Below are 20,802 nucleotides of genomic sequence, written 5' to 3'. Positions count from 1 at the left end.
ACCGACTGTGCTAACAATACTTTTCATAATTAAAGTGGAACCGCTTGTTTGACTATCCACAGCGGGTTTGTTAAGATACTTCAAATGCTCAAATATTATATTATTGACACGGACAATCAAACATGTAATATTTGTCGAAACCACTAAAATGATTATAAAAATAGACTGACGTAATTTGAATGGAGATTGTTTACAGGTACACGTTGAGCAGCCTCCAGTAGTAGTTGAGAAGCATGTTTACCATGAACAACCGGTGATTGTAGAAAAGCGTATCTACCACAAGAAGCCTCATCGTTTTCATAACAAGGTGTTCGTCCACGGATACATAGGTGGCGCTGCGGTGCCTCCTCCTGCGATTGAGAAGAGGGTTGACGTTGGAGTAGACAACTATGCCAGTGCTGCTGCTGATGCCACTGCCCACGGCGGTCAACAAGTCTCCTACACCAAACAAGTCAATTTCCAAAGGAATCCACAATTCTTTGCTGACATATTCAATGTAAGTCATACTTTTCTTCAACCTTAATTTATTTCTGCAACGTTTAAGAGAAACCTCTAATTAGCTACATGATCACGTCGTTATCTTTTAATGACATGAAGTCATGAACATTTAGGAAATTATAATTTTTTCATATTAACAAAAACGGGCCAGTACATTCACGGTAAATCGAGTATAATGAGCAAACAGATTACATACCTAATCCCTTCTCGCTTCATTACTCCGACATATCCGAAAAAGGTCCTTTATATGTGCTTAGTAGGACGTACAATTTTGGTTAAGTGTAACATGTCCTTTTAGCTCCCGTTTAAGGAAATTGTCGTAACAAAAGGAACATAGGTATTATTAATTACAGAATGTATCTCTGCTTTCGGGGATCTTTCTTTTCACAAGCTTTTATTTAACTTGCCTTGTTAGTATGTTAGTTTGGGTCAAAACGTAGAAGCTAAATTTTACCCACTTCCCGGTTTCTGATTGATCTGCACACATATGTAAATCATGTGACAACGCAATATTATGGTATCATGGAGCTGATCTGATGATGGAGCAGAAAGGTAGTCATAGGAACTCTATTATGAAACGTCGTATCCCCATCAAGGGGTTTTTAGAAACGCCTCAGAAAGCAGCAGATGACTGTTGAAAGAAAGGTACAGTCGGCGATAAAAGCTTGTCCCAAAAATGAAATTTTTGCAAAAAAACTTATTATATGTGTATTTTTGTGTTTTAACTAGTCAAATTAATGTTTACAGATTCCAATTTCAACTTTGAAAGCGGTGGGGAATTTCCTGGGTAACACGGCCGGGAGTACCAGCGTGTCCGTACAAAAGTCCGCGTCGGTGCAAGGCGGCGCAGGTGCGGGTTACTATTGAATATAATCAGTGTATTTTTATATGTATTTTTTAGAAAAGCTAAGGTAATAAAGGATAGAAAATAGTGTTCTCACATTATTTATGCCTTAGGTACGCCGCCCAGAAGGTTCTTAGTTGAATTGGCAATCGACCATTTATTTGAATTATCAGAATATTCACAATTTTTAATTGGATTTTGAAATAAATGTCAACAATAGCCTGTTTAAATATGACCTCGATTTGCACGCTGCCAAAGAGAAAAATACTATGCAGCAAATGTAAAATGTAAAGCGTTTTTTATATTTTAATATTTAAAATGTGATGAAATTCTGCTGACAATGATTTTTCACGGATTAGCAATTTCAATAATAAAACTACCGTGAGACACTGACAGATTAAATATGTAAAATCGGGTAACTCACGTAAAATTGCTGAAGGTCACTCGACATGTTTCGCTCCGTAACGAGGAGCATTTTCATTGAGCACGCGCGATGCCGCTGGTATCCCGACGCAGACCTTCGACAATTTTACGTGAGTTACATGATTTGGCATGTTTAATTTTTTTCATGGATTTTTGTTTAAATTGAAGCAAGAAGCTTATCGTTTTCAAATTTTTAGTAAAAAGTATTTATAGCAGCATCTTGTCCACGATAAGGCAATATAAGGGGCAGAGCAAGAATCCCCAGCGGCTCTTTCCGCTCGTAATTTTGATGATATTTTTATCTTACAGCATTTATTGCGGGTTATTTTTTACGAGTAATCCCTGGGACGGAAACCGGCATGGATTTAACTGACTTCTTAAGATGATAAATGATATTCTCTTAATATCAGATGGTATTTATGGGAGTTATCTTCGGCCAAATAAATGGGCAGGATAAAAAATATTTACTTTCTTTAATGTTTGTTTTCTGTAATTAATATGTTTATTTCTAGATACTTCATACACCTACATAATTATAAGGTGTTAATAAATTAGTCACGGATATTTTATGGGACGTTAATTAACATTAAAACAATTAAGTTCCACTAGAAAAAAACAACTTTTCATATGATTTTTTTTTTCTTTTCATACAACAAAAAAAATATTGTAATATTCACCTTGACTAATTTGTTAACATCTTATAAAAAAGCGTAAGAATACGTCGACAAAACATGTTTAACGGTTCACAATTTTATTATAGTTGATAATTATCATGTGCAATATTTGTATCAATCCAAATATTAATGGCATATAATTAACCGGGCAACTAAAATATTAAACGGGAAGTTATGTCGGGCATACAATAATATAATTTGGCTGTGTTTTAATATTCTGGCGACAAAAAAAATATATGAGCCTCAAATCATCATTATTATTGAAAAAACGGCAGCAAATTTCAAGCGACAAAAATATTGCCGAGGAACATTAGACAATACTTTGGCGACTAAAATAATAATTGGCACCTAGTATTGTAAAGCGTAAGATTTTTAATATTTGTAGTCATATAGATGTTAGCACCTAAATAATTATACTTAGCTCACCGTTTAAAGTAGTATTTAAATTGCGGAGGCAACTAAAAAAAATATTGGGAAGTAGTTTTTTTTTTAAAACACATATAAAATCGTTTCTTTATGGAAACGATGGTCTCATCGGAAGATCAGCGCTGGAAGTCACCAGCAACACGCTGAGGTAAGGCCATTTCGTGGCACTTCATTTCTTTCTGTCTTGTGGTTATTATGTGTATTTTGTCTTGCCTGTGTTCACGAATAAATGTTTATTCTATTCAAACATCGTATTTGCGACCCGTAAACCACGGGTAGTATTTAAATATCTCACATCTATTTTCGAGCGAGTTGCAAGTGAGGGAAGGCGTATCAAATCATTTTATAATAAGTACACAGCAAAAAGGAGTGTATAAGCTTCTAATGGGTTGGTAACGTGCATGTGAAACCCTTTAAGTTGCAAGCGTCCATAGGTTACGGTGACCGCTTTCCATCAGGCCGATCGTATGCTCGTTTGCCACTGACGTGGTATTCAAAAAAAATGCCATGATAATCGTATAGTATAATATTACAAGAGCAGAATTATTTTTAGTAGAGGTAGAATATAAGTCCTACCAAATTTTCTAAATATGGCGTAATTCTTAGGTACTTTGTATGAACAAAACAACGATAGCACAAAGGAAATGAAATACAGTCCCAGAGGCATGCACCCCTAACACACATGACTCGCAACACACTCAAAACAGAAATAGGAAGAAGATGGACAACTTTTTACCGCCTAAAATTACAGAAGTACTCTTAATTTAGAAGATTATTTTGCTCATGAACATTATGCCAGCATAAGATTCGATATTATAAAATCTGCGGAACGATTTATGCCAAAGCATATTCTGAGTAAGGTTTTCCTGCCAAAAAATAATCTTTCAGAGTGATGTTAAGACTGCGTAAGGCCAGCCTTAGATTCGATAGAGTAAACGTCACGAAAATTTAAATTAATTGTATTCGAAGTTGCCAGCACCCCCAAACACCTAATTTCTTACCCATAAGTATAATATTTTGTCGACCGTTCTATTTTATAAGAATCCTTTTTTTTATTAAAATGACAGCTCAGGCGATGAGTGCCGATGTATACATTTTAAATGAACTTTTTATGTTAATTTGCTATATAAATATTTTAAAAGAACTGTATATTTTATATTAATAGACAGCCGTTTTCCTATTAAACTGTATATCTTAAATTGTTTCCAATATAATAATTCAGTTGCCAAATAAATAGTTGGTACTCGCGTCTGAATAAACCGTAGCCATAATGACATTAAAATGCTACCTCATATTGAAATATTATGAGGCCCCATTTTAGTCGCCAAACTATTATTTTTGATACCCATTTCTATGGTTATTTAGTCGCCCGGTTAAATACGTGCCAATATTAATTATACTACAAGTAGTTGCTACAAAAACTTTTTTTTATTTAATGATTGATAACTTTGCTATTTTGTAAAACTAAAAAAAAATGTCAACGTATTTTTGGCCATCATGTATCGTATTTTTAGGTACATTGAATGTACTCGTACAACTAGGGAACAAATCAAATTATTTTATTGAATATTTTTTGATTTGTTCTTTTCAAGTAGTCACACCACTATATATAAATTATAAATTGAAATAGATATCGTACACGAAAGAAAAAACGACAAAGCCCACCGGTGGGACTCGTCGTTTTTTCTTTCGTGTACGATATCTATTTCAATTTACATTGAATGTAAATTATTTTATTCTTTCATAACTGACTCTAATATTAATTTCCCCAGAGTCACCGAAGCATGACGGTCTTTCATCAGATTCATCTAAACAGACCCAAGTGTCCATACAGACACCGGACGCATCCAAATTCATTGACGATATCTTCGCTGTAAGTTCACTATCATTCATTTTCCTTTCACACGTTACTAACTTGCACGTTTGCCGCTTTCTCACTTTGCGTAGATATTATTACTTACTTACATTTTAATCGCATATATACATAAATTCACGGCTCTTTTTTCCAGAAAGGATAGGTAGAAGACATAAAACTGCTCAAATAAGGTTGGAAGAATTGAAAAAAAAAAAAACGAAATTATGATATTTTAGTGACAGGTTGCTATCCCATCGTCCACACCATGATTGAACCGAAATTCCACATAACAGTCGACTTCTACAACACCCACGGGAGGAATTGGGGTGGTAAAATTCTTTGTCCTTCGCCATTTATTTGTTTACATTTTAATTAGATAGCGTAAATGAAAAAGTAATATCGTACAGGTATCAATTAATACTGGTATAATTGCATAAACAATTTCAATAATTAAACCCTCATACGGAGTTATAAGCATCAAAGGGGTGATATTATTTTACATTGGATGAGTAAGGTACAGCGGGACAAATCTGGAAGGGGGGGGGGGGCAATTGTAACTAATCCATTTTTTTCATTATTACACTATGATGTTCAGTTTACCCTTCGGGTTGGAAGGTCAGATGGCAGTCGCTTTCGTAAAAACTGGTGCCTACGCCAGATCTTGGGATTGGTTGTCAAAGCGGATCCCGGGCTCCCATGAGCCGTGGCAAATGCCGGGATAACGCAAGGAGGAGGACACTATGATGTTCAGTTTTACATGAATCCACTGAACACGCCTACCATTTATAACCGGTGGGCACTCTATTTAATAATGCAAACAATGTAAAACATGGAAAAAATGGACAGTTACATTTGCCCCACAGTCGAGATTTGCCCCGACGTACCTTATGCTCAATGTGTTTATTGCATAGGTAATGTTACTCCTATGGATAATGTGATACTTTGCCTATAGTACCTATACTATGTTTATAGGTACACAATTAGTAGAACCAAGTAAAACTATAGAAAAGCACAAATAATTATTGTTTCGTTCAATGCAAAATGCATTAGTTTTGTATTATACACCTTTTTTTTCCCGTTAAATTCGACATGTCGGTAGGTTCGTTGTCAGGAACCACCCTGTATATCACTTCTAGTTAAATTCTCAAAAAAAAAATTACATCGTTTTCATACATAATAAATGAATGAATTAGTGTGAGAGACCCTACAACACAGAGAACAAAATTGAAGCTTGCATAACTACTATTATTATATAAAAAAAAAACAATTAGTTATCTACATAATAAATTATGTCATTACTTGTTTTTTTTTTGTACTGGTGTGGTTAGTGTGGTTTTTTTTAGCGTTGGTCTGTTGGCGTTTGTTGCGTATACGGCGTCTATAGACGTCTTTCGACTGTGTCGTCCACGGACAGCTTAAATAAACGCCTTGCAAATTAGATTTCCGAACCATCGTAGTGTTAAGTTGGAGCGGTCGACGATTCTGTTTGAAGTTCCTGCATGCATCTTGTTTGGCTTATAATTTCATTATTTCGCTAATAATTTAGTCTCTTTAGAAATCAGCGCATCAACTACCAGTATTCTCCTTACAATTATATTTTCAAGTGCATAATACATCGTAAAGCTAGTATTCTATAAACTGAAAAAGATACAATGCACTAACAATATTTTTTAAGAAAAAAAAACCGCCTTCCTTTTGGGGTTCTGGTGATAAATACTTTCAAATGTTGGATTATGTTATCAATTCGTCTGTATATTTTTTAATGTTTGTTATTCGATATCTCCGTCATTTCTGAACCAATTTTGAAATCTGGATGATTCTGAAGTACTTACAGATGAGAATGATTATCAGAATGGAACTCTAACCAGGGGTGGCTCACTCTTCATCAGTAGTTCCACTGCACCAAATGTCACTGTTCTGGACGTAAGTGCATGCTGTTCTTATAAAAATACCAAAGCCACTATAAGTGTGCCGTTCAGATTTGAGGAGTTCCGTTCTGACCATCATCAGCAGTTCCACTGCACCAAATGTCACTGTTCTGGACGTAAGTGCATGTTGTACTTATAAAAAAACTAAAGTCACTATAAGTGTGCCGTTCAGATTTGAGGAGTTCCATTCTGACCATCATCAGGAGTTCCACTGCACCAAATGTCACTGTTCCGTACGTAAATGCATGCTGTTACTTTAAAAACACAAAAATCACCATATGTATGCCTTTCAAATTTGAGGAGTTCCTTCGATTTCTCCAGGATCCCATCATCAGAACTGGGTTCTGAGAAAAATGGGACCAATCTGTATGCATATACATTCAATAAAAAAAAATTCAAAATCGGTCCAGTAACGACGGAGATATCGAGGAACAAACATTAAAAAAAAACAGACGAATTGAAAACCCCTTCCTTTGAGATTTGGAAGGCGGTTAAAAAGCGATCGACAAGCCCACTGGCGGCAAAGCCGGGAAAAACAAGTCAAAAAATGTTTCATGAAAATTATTTGATTTCAGTATTCCCTGGTCTGATATCTACTTTCAGAAAAAAGTTACAGACTTTTTAGTCGCGTCATACATTTTATAAAAATAAAAACATGTTTCATGGCAGCCATGATGACATGACATCACGGCACAGATTTAAGAAGCCTTAAATTATTGAGACTAAGAGCCGGTTGCATCAAACCGTCTGTCACCGCTAAAGCAATCGTTAAATTTTATTGTATGGGATGATCCATTGACGTCTTCTGCTGCGTGACGATGATGTGTCTGTCAAATGTGGTTGAGGGCCAGTTGCCCCGAAATGTGTTAACAGCCGGCGTAGGCCGTAAAGTGCTTTAAAACAAAATGCTTTTATTTTTAACCCCCGACGCAAAAACGACGGGGTGTTATGAGTTTGACGTGTCTGTCTGTTTGTGTGCGTGTCTGTCTATAGCATCGCAGCTCCCGAACGGATGAACCGATTTAGATTTCGTTTTTTTTTTGTTTGAAAGCTGAATTAGTCGGGAGTGTTCTTAGCTATGTTTCATGAAAATCGGTCCACTATTATCGCGGTGGGGGGTTTTTTGTTCAAAATTTTACTTTTGTGGTTATTTATAAAATGTTTGGCGCGATCGATGAATCTGTAACTGAAAATGGTGGTTATATATTCCTTTCACCATAAAAATAATCAGGCACTTTTGAGATTTTCATCCATTCCCCTTCGGAGTAAAAGTAGATTACATACCATCCCAGTAAAGTAAGAAATGTGTCAGATCCAATGTACAGTCAACCAATTGGAACCCTAGGCCACTGTAGAACTATGTCATAGTGACGTTATAAATCAGATTGTAAGAAGAAATCTCTTATTATATATTGATTTAGACTAACACGATTTGCACTCATAATTTTAGAACAAAACGGGACTTAATCGCGTAAACACTTACATTTATATTAGGCCCGACGTTTCGAACATCACATTATGTTCGTGGTCACGGGTAGACTGGCGAGGAATTGCATCAACATCTTCTAGCCGCGCGAGTTTCTCGAACTACCCGCACTTGTTCTTGATTATTCACTTTTGCGCTAGGGTTGTCACTTTGCCTACACACAACACTCACGACATCAGCCGGTGTGTCCCTCGGTGTTTTTTCACGCTTACATTTGCTAATCACTGGATTCCACGAAGAAGAAATTCCCTGTCCCTCATTTTGGTTGAAATTTCGATGCTTCCTAATTTCAATCGCTTCACGTACTTTTCTGCTGTAGAACAGACGTTCCGTTGATAGAATTTTGGGACTATGGAGCTCGATCCAGTGGTTTGGTCCCGACTGTAGCAGATGTTCAGCTACCGCAGACTTATTAATTTGGCGGTTTTTACGTCGGGCCTAATATAAATGTAAGTGTTTACGCGATTAAGTCCCGTTTTGTTCTAAAATTATAAATCTCTTATTGTTTGTCATTTTGACATGGTTGTAGAGTGGCCTAGGGTGCCAATTGGTTGACTGTACCTACATGTCGGCCAAAGTCAAGAAACATGTGATCTGAGGCATTCTGATTTATTGGTTAAAGTGTCTATAGGTACAACTATAGTTTTTCTGTTCGACGGAGCCGGAAGTGGTAACTTCGTTTAGCGCACCGGCCTGGAATTGTGACACTCCTTGAGTTACAGGCGTCCATAGGTTACGGTGACCGCTTTCCATCAGGCGGACCGTATGCTTGTCTGCCACCGACGTAGTATAAAACAATGCCGGCTGCAGGACAGAAAAATCATATTTCAGTAAAAAAAATATTACTGCAAATTATGAGGTTTGAAAAAGATGTTTGCTTCACGTTATTTTGCTTTTCTTTTGGACTGGCATTCGTAGTATGGCGCGGCGGCAGACTTCAAAGGAGATGGCGACACGATCTTGCCGTCTTTCGTAAGACTTGTTTTGACTTGAGACACAGGCTAACAAATAAAATAAATCAAATTTGCATTCACTTCATTCGTTAAGTATCTACTCGCTCTGTGGCGAAGTGGTAAAGTACATAAAGAGCAAAGAGAATCGAGTATATTCAATTCATTTATCAGATTACAAAAGACCCATATTTTGTTAGTAAAAATACAGTCTTATAATTAGCTGTTAGTAAAATCTAAAAATACAGGTACATTAAATTAAAACTTATATTCTAAAATAGTCTTGACAAGTTTGACTAGTCCGAATATTATGGGACAGTCAAGCCTGTCAGCTATAGCACTCAGAATAGAGTTAGTACTATTATTAGTAAGTATTATTAGAGTAAAAACACCAGGATACCACTATTAATTATACAGTTTATTGAACGGAATCTCTAAATACAAGCTTAGTGACATTCTATATATAGTGTCGCTATGAGTCCATCTGACGCCATCTTTGACAGCGATGCGTAGGGATGGGACGCGACTAGTGATGACCTTATAGTATCCATTAAAGACATATATAACTCCGTATAGACAAAGTCTAAGAAAAAAACGTATCTCAGCACCATACAGAAAAAGGTACGGTTGCCTTGATGGCGTAATGCCACCTTTGGGGTACGCTCAGCTAGATGGAGCCAAAGAGGATCGAGTATTAAGAGAATCACTGTCAAAGTAAAATGTGTAATCACAGTGCGTAGACTGCCATCTCTCGACACAGGCTTAGAACTTTTGAACCTCTGCTTTGACAATTTGGCCCATATTCTTAGCTTGATATGTGTTAAAATGTCAAATATTAATATTAGCGCCATCTAGCCGAGCGTACCCCAAAGGTGTATCGCCATCTAGCTCACCGTACCTTTTTCTGTATGGTTTTGAGGTACGTTTTTTTCTTAGACTTTATCTGTCTATACGGAGTTACATAAGTATTTGATGGAGCTAATATTAATATTTGACATTTTAACAATATGGGCCAAATTGTCAAAACTTAGGTTCAAAAGTTTTAAGCCTGTGTCAAGAGATGGCAGTCTATGCACTGTAATTACACATTTTACTTCGACAGTAACAATAATACTCCAGAATTTTTGTCAAAGTAAAATGTGTAGTCACAATTCATAGACGGCCATCTCTCGACACAGACGAAAGAAAAACGTCGTACGATACACGTGCAAAAAGGAAATTCGTAACTCGTGTCGATTTAAAACACTATTCGGTCGTGTTTTAATTTATCACCACTCGTTTCGAACTTCCTTTTTTACGCACTAGTATCGTAATGGACTATTTCGCAATGAGTCACTATTATAGTTAGTTTTTGATATCTATCAACGAGGATAGTTAGGTTATGTCCGATAACGACATCATCGCCATCAAAATGGCGTTTTGTTCTGAGAAATAACAAGTAATTGATTTTATTAAATGCTTAAAACTCTGAAAGTAGGCGAAATCTAATATGATGAGGAATACGCTGTTAAAATTATTCTGTTTCCTCATATTACAGCGTGTATGTCTTTGACAAGGAGGTAGTTTTGGAATTGATTGTTCTTGGAACTAAAACTTTAGAGTAGAGATAGTTAGTGGTTTACTTTGAGTGTTGGTGTTGGTACATGAATCCAGGACATCTGCTACGGTGTGTTTTGGGGTCCCTGGTTGCGGTATTTAGCGGAAATACAGGTTGATACTTATGTAACCGGCAATATATTCTGATTATGTAACTGCCTTTATTAACGGGATAGGTTGCTGATAGTGCTGTTACGTATTGGATGACAATGTAAGTACTGTAAGTATGAATCCGCTTTATCTATAGAATAAACTAACTACATAATATCAATACGTTAGCTATTTTAATCTATAAAATTAGTTGATGTCAAACATTAAATAAGTAGTAACTTTCGCACGAACAGAGATGGGGTTATTTTACGTAAAATCCAGGAACCTTTAAATTAATAATTTACTCTTTATCTACTCCCAGGAGGCCGACAAGTCAAAATACAGGAAACAATGCGAATATCACGAAGGTTATTCTAGAGAACTATTAAAAACTAAGTGCATGGTCGTAGAAAAAGTATTATATCGTAAACTAGAACTTTCCTTTGCTAATCCGCGAATAGATAACGTGCAAGTCAATCAGTGCTAACCTGTTATAATTACTTGCGTATTTTTTACATGCAATTAATTTTCCCACCCTCCCACCGCAAAAATAAAAATAAATACGCAAATAAATATAACAACCCACCACCAAAAATACAAAACTCGACACGTGTTTCGCCTCTCTACGAGGCATCCTCAGGAGCTGATGTTGACGGTCCGAAGTCCCGCAACTGACAAGTAATTATAACAGGTTAGCACTGATTGACTTGCACGTTATCTATTCGCGGATTAGCAAAGGAAAGTTCTAGTTTACGATTAACATGGATTTCCGCAAAGTAACGCCTGATTCCATCGATTAAAGTATTATATGCAATAACTGAGTAAAAAAATGCTCGTGGCGTCTTTATTACTTCGCCACTCGTCTTTTTTGACCTCACTTAAACGCCAGTTGCATAAAATACTATAAATAAATGATTTTCTTCCAAAATAATTCATTAAGAATATCATCTTCTTATAAACTTCTCACAGTTTATCTTACTCCAATTTGTTTTGTAACTGACTCCAATGGCAGATGTACGAGTTCGCAAATTAATAAACATCAATGAGTAAATTGGATCTAATTATTTCAGCATTAATGAAAAGGTATGATTATTAAACGTTGTAATTAAGATTTAACATATGAAACCCATCAAGTAAAGTGAAAGTACAGTCGAGTTTACAAACCAACATTCCTAATAATTATAATAAATGTAGGTAGACACCTCCTTATCAGTGGAAACCTGGAAATTGCACAAATAGGAGAAAAAATTAAAAGGGTATCGACTAGCCAGGTACGAGCCGGGGTTCGAACCCGCGACCTCCGATCCTTTTCAGTACTGACATATATTATAATGTATTAATGAATAACTAGCTATTAAAGTACTGAGCATTTGAAAAACTTTCTCACAAACATTTTATAATGTCCAATGTTTTTATAGATACCCATAAACACGCTGGGCGCTGTCAACAAGTTCCTGGAAAACAATGTTCCGGCTAGAAAAAAGGTTCAGGTAACGAAAACATTCATATTATAAAAAGCTAGAGTTTTTTTTTAATTATACTACTACTAAATGGATGGATGATAAATAGGAATAACACTGGACGGATGAGGGATCAAAACGACTTCCTTTTCCCGGAAATATAGTTTTATATGAGTGATACAGGGTAAGACTCATTTACGGTTAGTTAAATTAGACTTAACCCTTAAATTGTTTTTGTCCGTTTTAAATGACGTCCTATAAAGTCTAGGCTAACTCAGATTCCTAGGCACTCTGGCGCAGGTGGCGTGATCCACACGGTCTAGCGTCTATCCCTTTTATTTTTACGCACTTTCGAATCGCTTTCTCTTATCAAAATTTGAAGGTTACCTATCAAAAAGTCGAAAATTGTAATGTCGATTATTAGTAGCCCGAAAACGCTTCCCATTTTATTAATTGGCCTAAGTTTTGTTTGCCCGAAAGTACTTTTCCCCTATTATTATTTTCCCGATTCTTATTTCGCTGTAATTTTGTTTCGCTTATGATTCGAATCAACACTTATTAAAATTCCTAAGAATCATTTGACAACTACTTTTTGTCGCGTAAAGTTTTATTCCGAAATATTATTATCCGCTAAGATATCAAAAGTTCGAAATTCGAATTAACACTTATTAAAATTCCTAAGTATCATTTGACAGCAATTTTGTATGGCGTATAGTTTTATAATTCGAAATATTATTAAGCCGCTATATCAAAAGTTCAATAAATCCTTAATTTTCTAACAAAAGTTTGTTCTCGACCGACCCTCACGGTCGCAGTTCTTACTTGACCTATGAGTCCTTGCCATAAGAGTTTGTGGCAAAGGTTTGTTTCTGTAGGGTCGCAGTTCTAACCTAACTTAACCCACTTTCTTACAAATGTTGGTTTCTGTGATGGTCGCAGTTCTAACCTAACCCACTTTTCTAGCACAAGTTTGTTTCTGTAAGGTCGCAGTTCTAACCTAACCTAACCCACTTTTCTTGCAAATGTCGTTTCCGTGAGGATCGCAGTTCTAACCTAACCCACTTTTTTAGCAAATGTTTGCTTCTGTATGGTCGCAGTTCTAACCTAACCTAACCCACTTTTCTAGCACAAGTTTATTTCTGTATGGTCGCAGTTCTAACCTAACATAACCCACTTTTCTAGCACAAGTTTGTGTCTGAATGGTCGCAGTTCTAACCTAACCTAACCCACTTTTCTTGCTAATGTTTGTTTTTGTGAGGGTCGCAGTTCTAACCTAACCTAACCCACTTCTCTAGCACAAGTTTGTTTCTGTATGGTCGCAGTTCTAACCTAACCTAACCCACTCTTATGGTAAGGGTTTGTTTCTGTATGGTCACAGTTCTAATCCAACCTAACCCACTTTTCATAGCAAGTTTGTTTCCGTGGGGGTCGCATTTCTAACCTAACCAATTTTTTTTTTAAGTTTCTATAAAATTATATTAGGGAAAATGACATTTCGATGTCGCGTAGCATCGGATTTATGAAAAGGTGGTTAACGAAACGGTTGTCAAATGATAAAATTGGCAACCGTTCTTCTGGTTATTGAGTTTCTATAAAATGATATTAGGGAAAATGACATTTCGATGTCACGTAGCATCGGATTTATGAAAAGGTGATTAACAAATTGATTGTCAAATAATAAAGTTGGCAACCGTTTTTCTGGTTATAGAGTTTCGGGAAAACGATAATGTGGCATAGCAAACTAGCGACATTTTAAAAATATGGTAAACAATGTATTTGGATTATAAAAATTCTGTCAACCGTTTTCGGACAAGTGATAATCGGACAAAGGATTTTCGAAACATCGATAGGTTACCAAATTTGAAAGAAATACTCAGTTTAAAAATTACAACCGTAATAACACTGGACGGATGAGGGATCAAAACGACTTCCTTTTCCCGGAAATATAGTTTTATATGAGTGATACAGGGTAAGGTAAGACTCATTTACGGTTAGTTAAATTAGACTTAATTAGATTTTTGTCGAGTTCCTAATCAGCATCATATCACTGACACTCACATTATGGTCTGTGTCTATCCATACTAATAATATAAATGGGAAAGTGTGTGTGTTAACGAATTGACGTGAAGATAGTTTAAGTGACGGAGAGTGACATAGGCTACTTTTTGTCTCTTTCTAACGCGAGCGAAGCCGCGGGCAAAAGCTAGTATATTATAATCCTGGCGTATAATCATGGTCAATATAAGTCTAATGGTACAGAGTAGATTAGTATTTTAGTAAAGGTTGTAGATGTAGATGTAGATGTAGTGTAGGGACGCCTGGCATTTCTACGACGCGAAACGAAAACAAAACGCCGCGAAAGGTAGTCTGGCTCTGTCGCGCCAATGCGTAAGAGCGATAGAGATAGATATCTACGAGCGTTTCGTTTCGTGAGCGTTTGTGCCATTCTGATACGCACCCTGGCCGGATACAGGCGGGCTGTCGATCACTGATGCGTTCATTCAGCCTACTTCCCTAGTAAAGTTTAGAATTAAAACCATAAATAAAAGGTAAATGAAAAATACCAATTTCGGCAATTATCAACTGTGGTGATAACCCTATATTATGCACATGCGGTGACAGACATATATAGAGTAGGGCTCGCTGTCCAGAAAATTCGGAAATTATTTACGTTGATTTTCGAGCGTTGACGCTAACACACTAACCTATGAATGATGCATTAATGAAATTCATGCGAAAATATGGTTATCAATTATTTTATACCTTTAACCACATCTAACACTTTATTCAGCCTTAATTCAGCTGCGTTGGTAGATACCTTAAAAGTAAACTCAAAAGTGTCAAAAACGCGATTGGTTTGTGCAATAAATGCGTCATTGAACGCATGCTATCAATGGAGTTACAGAATTCAGTCATAGTAATAATATCAGAAAAGACACTTCTTAGAAAACCGAAGTTTGACAGCCGTGATAGGTCGAATCGTGTTGTCCCTTTCTCATACATGGCAATAATCCTTTCGTCCATTTAGGGTCGTCAAAAATCAATGTAATCAATCTTATCTGTTGTTGTAGTATTTTGTACATAGCTAATAATTTGTATGACGTACCAGTGCGAATCATACCTACACGGTGTTACAATGCGAGACGAAACAAAAAATTAATGATCATTTTTTTCATATTTTTTCTAAGGTAGTTAGGGTAATTTTACGTTTTTCCTACTCAGAATAACGAGCCCTTCCGATCTAAGACAGACACAATTTTCTATTATTTTGCATACTTTTCACTTTGTAACCGCTGCACAAAGTGTTTGAAAAATGATAACAAAGTAGAAAAAATAATGTGGGACCCTTTTTTCTGCATAGTCGGTTAGAAAGGGCTCGTGATTGTGTGCAGGAAAAACATTAAATTTACCTATTTTACATACTAAGTTTTTGAATCTTTTTTCGCGATAATGCCCTAATTTTGTTACCGGGATTTGAACCCGTACTTTTGTTACATTTTATTATAGGTATCACAAGAGGGCGATGAAGAACCGGCTAGATTCAGAGGTGGTCGCCACGCCAGGAGGAGGGTTAAAACGGTGGTCATAGAACAACCCCAGAAGAATGCAACAAGTGAAGAAAAAGAGGAATAATGAAATAAGACTACAAAATGTACCTTAAGACGCTAATACTTTAAAGTGTATATAAGTTATTTAGTACGATAAATAAATTCGTAGGTTTTTTATATAACTTTTTATTTTTACCTACGCCTTAACATTCTCTACTTGAAATAAAATTATAGATATACTTTAAAAATAATATTTGTATATTATACAACTTTTAAAGAATAACTACTTATTGATTAGAGGCAGACAAGAGATAGATTTATACCTCAGAACAGAACAGAGCCTATCGGATAAACTAAATACGCATTTAAAACACTTAAGTAAGTATAAAATTAATAGAAAAAGATTATGCACTTCCGCGGATTAATATTTTATTTCTTCTTCTTGAACACCATCTCTTCACTTTAAGTATAAGTACAGTCAACCAATTTGAATCCTAGGCCACTGTAGAACCTTTGCACAGTAAACGTCAATGTGACTTCTTATGGCAAATAGAACATGGTTTAAATGAGACATGGTTCTAGAGTGGCCTAGGATTCAAATTGGTTGACCGTACATTCAACCAATTGGAGCTCTAGTTCACTCCACAACCATGTCAAAATGACAAGCAGTAAGAGATTTTCTTACAATCAGATTTATAACGTCACTATGACATAGTTCTACAGTGGCCTAGCCTAGGGTAAATAATGTACTTAAACGAATATTCAATGGAATCGTCTTGTCTCACTAGTATGACTAATCTCAAATTAAATCTCTAGAGTCTAAAACTGTTTAAATTCTCATTATAGACTACCAAGTTTCTGAAACAGGTACCGCCAAGGGACCGTACGGTGCGACAGCCCCTGTTCGGAAATCGAACGCCTCCCTGGCGATAATCATTATTTGCTCAAAAGCAAACCCTACCATATATATGCTTCCATAGACAAAGTCAGTATTTTATTACCCTGTACGAAATATGAAGGAAAACATCTTGAGTAGATCTGCATACATCTGCGAAAATAGATTTTGATAGTTTCGATGAAGGAAAACATCGTGAGGAAACATGTGAAGAAATTCAAAGATGTCCTGAAATCCGCATTGAGCCGCAGCAAGGAATAATAATCCATGCCCCTCTCAGGGGGCCAGTGCCCAATGCCCAGCTGTAGAGGTTACATTATAACTAGTCTTTATAATATATTTTTTAATATAGTGTCAAAAATATGTTTTCAAAGTCAATACTCTTTTCTTTCCGGTCAGTCAACAAAAACAGTGACAAATTTCAACTGCGCGAAAAATAGTAGTCTCATCAGCGATGTTTTAATTTAATTAAGGGTGACGCGGGTCCCGGTCAACGCCGCAATGGAACGAAAACCACTTATGTTAATTTCGAATTTCCCGAACCTAAAGCGGTTGCATTCCGTTTGCCGGAAGAATAGCCTGAAGGCCTACCGCGAACCATGTTCAAACGGGAGCCTCTCTGTCATATTAATAAAAACGTACTCAAGTAATACAGGGAAGCAAGATGCCGAAAGTGTTTCGCGGTAGGCCCCCTGCTTTTCTCTTTCGTTTTGCCGACTAGTCGAGATTAAAAGGACGGTCGAGTGCTTGATTTTTCTGGGCCAGCTCGTTTATGTTACAATACGGGGAAGTTGTTGTGAATCGGAATATATTTATAATGATGCAAGTCCTCGTAGTTGTTGCGATTGACATACTAAAGAATTTCAACCTAAGCTGAATTAAAATTCCAATTAAATTGAACTTCCGAGAAAGGCGACTTATTTCAGTATCGTAAGGATTTCTTGGCTAAACTTTTCACAAAGTGCGGCCTGGCAAATGGTTAAATAATATATACTGGGTGTAATTAAATACAACTAAGCGATTATTTTGTAAATATTTTGATAATATAACATTTTAAACTGAATTATCGAAAGTATTTTACCCAGTGAGTATAACTCCATTAAAAATGTTTTTAATAATATTTTCCGGATAAATCTCAAATATTATTTATTTATTTATACTTTATTGTACAACAAAATAAGGTACAAATGGCGGACTTAATGCCTCAAGGCAATCTCTACCAGTCAACCAATGGGCTAAACCAGAAATATTAAGTAGGTGCAGTGTCTTAATATTCACTTCCGGGAGGGTTTAAAAATTGTTCTTTGCCAACTTTCCCCATATATGTATTGTATATTACTTTCTTTTGACCTCAGAAATGCCTGGCTATAATTATTCGGTTCCTCATGTATCCATAATGATTAATCGGAAATACCTATTATATTTGGTAAGTTTTGACACGTGAAAGAGCCCTTAAAAGCTCCTACTCGCAGTGTAAATGTTTGAATTTTACGCACTTGTCACGAGTCTGCACTGCGCAACTTTTACTAAAGAATTTTAAAGAAAGTTTTTCTATAATAGGTACATATAAACAATTTAAATGAACTCTTTGCCTTTTTTCTTAGTTTGATTTTAGTGAAGGGTCTTACAAGCATGAAATCGACATGTTTGAATCTACCTTTGACTTTCCTAAAACTTCAAGAGAGATTATAATTTTAAAGTAATTAAAAAAAAAGTTATGGCCAAAACACCAGTTTTTGGGCCTGGAAGCTGTGATGTAAGTATGAGATACTATTTTGCTTAAAGACGATGCTGTTAATATTTTAGAAATTACCATAATATCAATGGATTCAAATCGAAGGTCATAGGCGCAGGTATGCCCTTTAAGTATGAAGTATGATGCCGGGTGTACCCCTCACTGGTCCGCAAGCGCCCGCCTTTAGACCGCGTACGTCGCTGCACCCCTCTTAACACTTTCGAAACCGGGCTCTACGCGGCGCTACGACATTTTCGCTACATACGAGGAAACCCATGTAATCGGCTACGCTTCTACGAGCGGTGTACCCGACAGTCGGGTTCTTGGTAGCGAAAGTGTTAACGTTATGAGGGAATGGATAAACATACTCGGTAGCATCACTCAAGAGGAATTTGCATAAGTTATGGCTATCCAATGACTTGTGTACTGGAAATACAGTATAGTTATGGTGTACAACGGCGAACTTATAATATATACAGAGTGGGGCCTGTAACAAAGGCGAAGAATTGAACTCTAGGCTATTCTCCTTATACTGATCAACATTTGTTCGGCGACTTTTAAAAATAACTTGTATTTTGATTTTTATCACCCTTGAAAGTTTTTTCTAAGAGGTAATGTATTGCGAATTCTGTTAAGTCTAAAGTGTGACAGACAACGTCAATGACAACAATAATGGCGTACATTGAAGCTAATATTTATTTTGTATGAAAAATTAAAAATTTAAAGACTTCATAATTTTTAAAAGTCACTGAACAAATGTTGATCAGTATAAGGAGAATAGCCTACAGATCAATTCTTCGCCTTTGTTACAGGCCCCACTCTGTATATATATATATGTGTGTGTGTGTGTATGTATATCTATATATATTATATAAGTTCGCCTTTGTACACCATGACTAAGTATACTGTATTTCTATGTCCTAACTTGTCTTATGTACAATAAAGTGTTTACATACATACATACTCGGGTACTTACGAGGATATACATAACATAATTATAATATCTAATATAGCTAATACTTTTGCTTTGCCGTAGTCGGGTAAGTATTAATAAGGACATTTTCAAATAAATAGAAAATATCTAATATATCCATAACTCAAACAAATATCTGCACTCATCTCACAAATCAATGCGGTTACCTACTGAGATTCGAACCCATAACCATCGACTAACGTTGCATGCAGTTTCCAAATGAGCTAGTCCATCTTATTATTATTAAGTCTTAATAGGCTACTTGACCCTTTTTTAAAGTATGTCTTATATGATTAATTACTGCCTAACAAACCGAAAAAAATATATATTGATTTAGACTAACACGATTTGCACTCATAATTTTAGAACAAAACGGGACTTAATCGCGTAAACACTTACATTTATATTTGGCCCGACGTTTCGAACATCACATTATGTTCGTGGTTACGGGTAGACTGGCGAGGAATTGCATCAACATCTTCTAGCCGCGCGAGTTTCTCGAACTACCCGCATTTGTTCTTGATTATTCACTTTTGCGCTTTTTTTATATAAATGTACTAGCTTTTACCCGCGGCTTCGCCCGCGTAATAAAAGTATTCTTATTGGATGGCAACCCCGGCTGTCAAACGATAAGCAGCTGATTTTGCTAGGTCCCTTTAAAATAATTATTTTTTAAGGATATTTTGTGTAATAATTACTATTTTAAGTGTAAACTAAGTAGATTTAACATTAAGTTTTGTATAAATATAATAAGTGAAGTGTTTTAGTGACGTTTACCAGTGTCTTTGATGTCTCAGGTTTGTAGCCGTTATAGGTTATAAATTTGAAATATCTGTTCGCCTTTGTACACTTTCTAGGTCGTATTGTCACTAGTTATTGTTAATTGTGTTTTTCAATTCAGTGTTAACGTGTGTACAAGGCTAGAACAAGTGTAGACATAGTTAAGCGTCATTATTTCATGTAAGTACCTACCTGCAACCGCTGAGCTTGAGTAAGCAATTTCTTGCTTTATTTAGTGTTTAGTACATTAAAAACCCATCTACAATGCAAACACGCAGAGCAGCTGCAGCAGCCGCAGCAGCGGCTCTCCAGCAGGAGCCTGAAAAGTGTGATAAGCTCCAACTTACCTTGCTGGAATTAAAACAATCCAAGGAATTTAGTGCTCAATTGCTCAGTGAAAGAGAAGACAGTGAGAAAGAGCTTTTATTAGTAATTGATAGGAACGATAAGTTGAAAAAGGAACTGTGTACATTAGAGAGTGATTACAATAATGTAAATTCAGAGCGGGCCCGGCTTCAGGAGACGGTTGACAGGTTTATGGAGTGCAACGCTGCATATGAACAGGCCCTGAAAGACATCGACTCATTGGAGAGAGCACTGCACGACGCCCACGAACAAATCTACGAGCTACGGGAGGCCCA

The 20,802-nt window shown here is 36.2% G+C and overlaps 1 protein-coding gene across 2 annotated transcripts in view; it reads left to right on the top strand.

Annotated features, from left to right (window-relative positions):
* Positions 1-15,955, top strand: part of LOC125229556 — a 60,918-nt gene extending 44,963 nt beyond the window's left edge. For both annotated transcript variants that reach the window (XM_048134429.1, XM_048134428.1), the window contains exons 7-11: positions 197-496; positions 1,246-1,348; positions 4,638-4,738; positions 12,189-12,260; positions 15,738-15,955. In XM_048134429.1, coding sequence (XP_047990386.1) covers positions 197-496; positions 1,246-1,348; positions 4,638-4,738; positions 12,189-12,260; positions 15,738-15,863 — 702 coding nt within the window. In that variant the 3' untranslated portion in view covers positions 15,864-15,955. The remainder of the gene's footprint in view (positions 1-196; positions 497-1,245; positions 1,349-4,637; positions 4,739-12,188; positions 12,261-15,737) is intronic.
* The last annotated feature ends 4,847 nt before the right edge of the window (positions 15,956-20,802 follow it).

Source organism: Leguminivora glycinivorella, chromosome 9 (assembly GCF_023078275.1).
Source record: "Leguminivora glycinivorella isolate SPB_JAAS2020 chromosome 9, LegGlyc_1.1, whole genome shotgun sequence".
NCBI classification, from domain to species: domain Eukaryota; kingdom Metazoa; phylum Arthropoda; class Insecta; order Lepidoptera; family Tortricidae; genus Leguminivora; species Leguminivora glycinivorella.
This window is presented reverse-complemented; position numbering and strand designations above follow the sequence as displayed.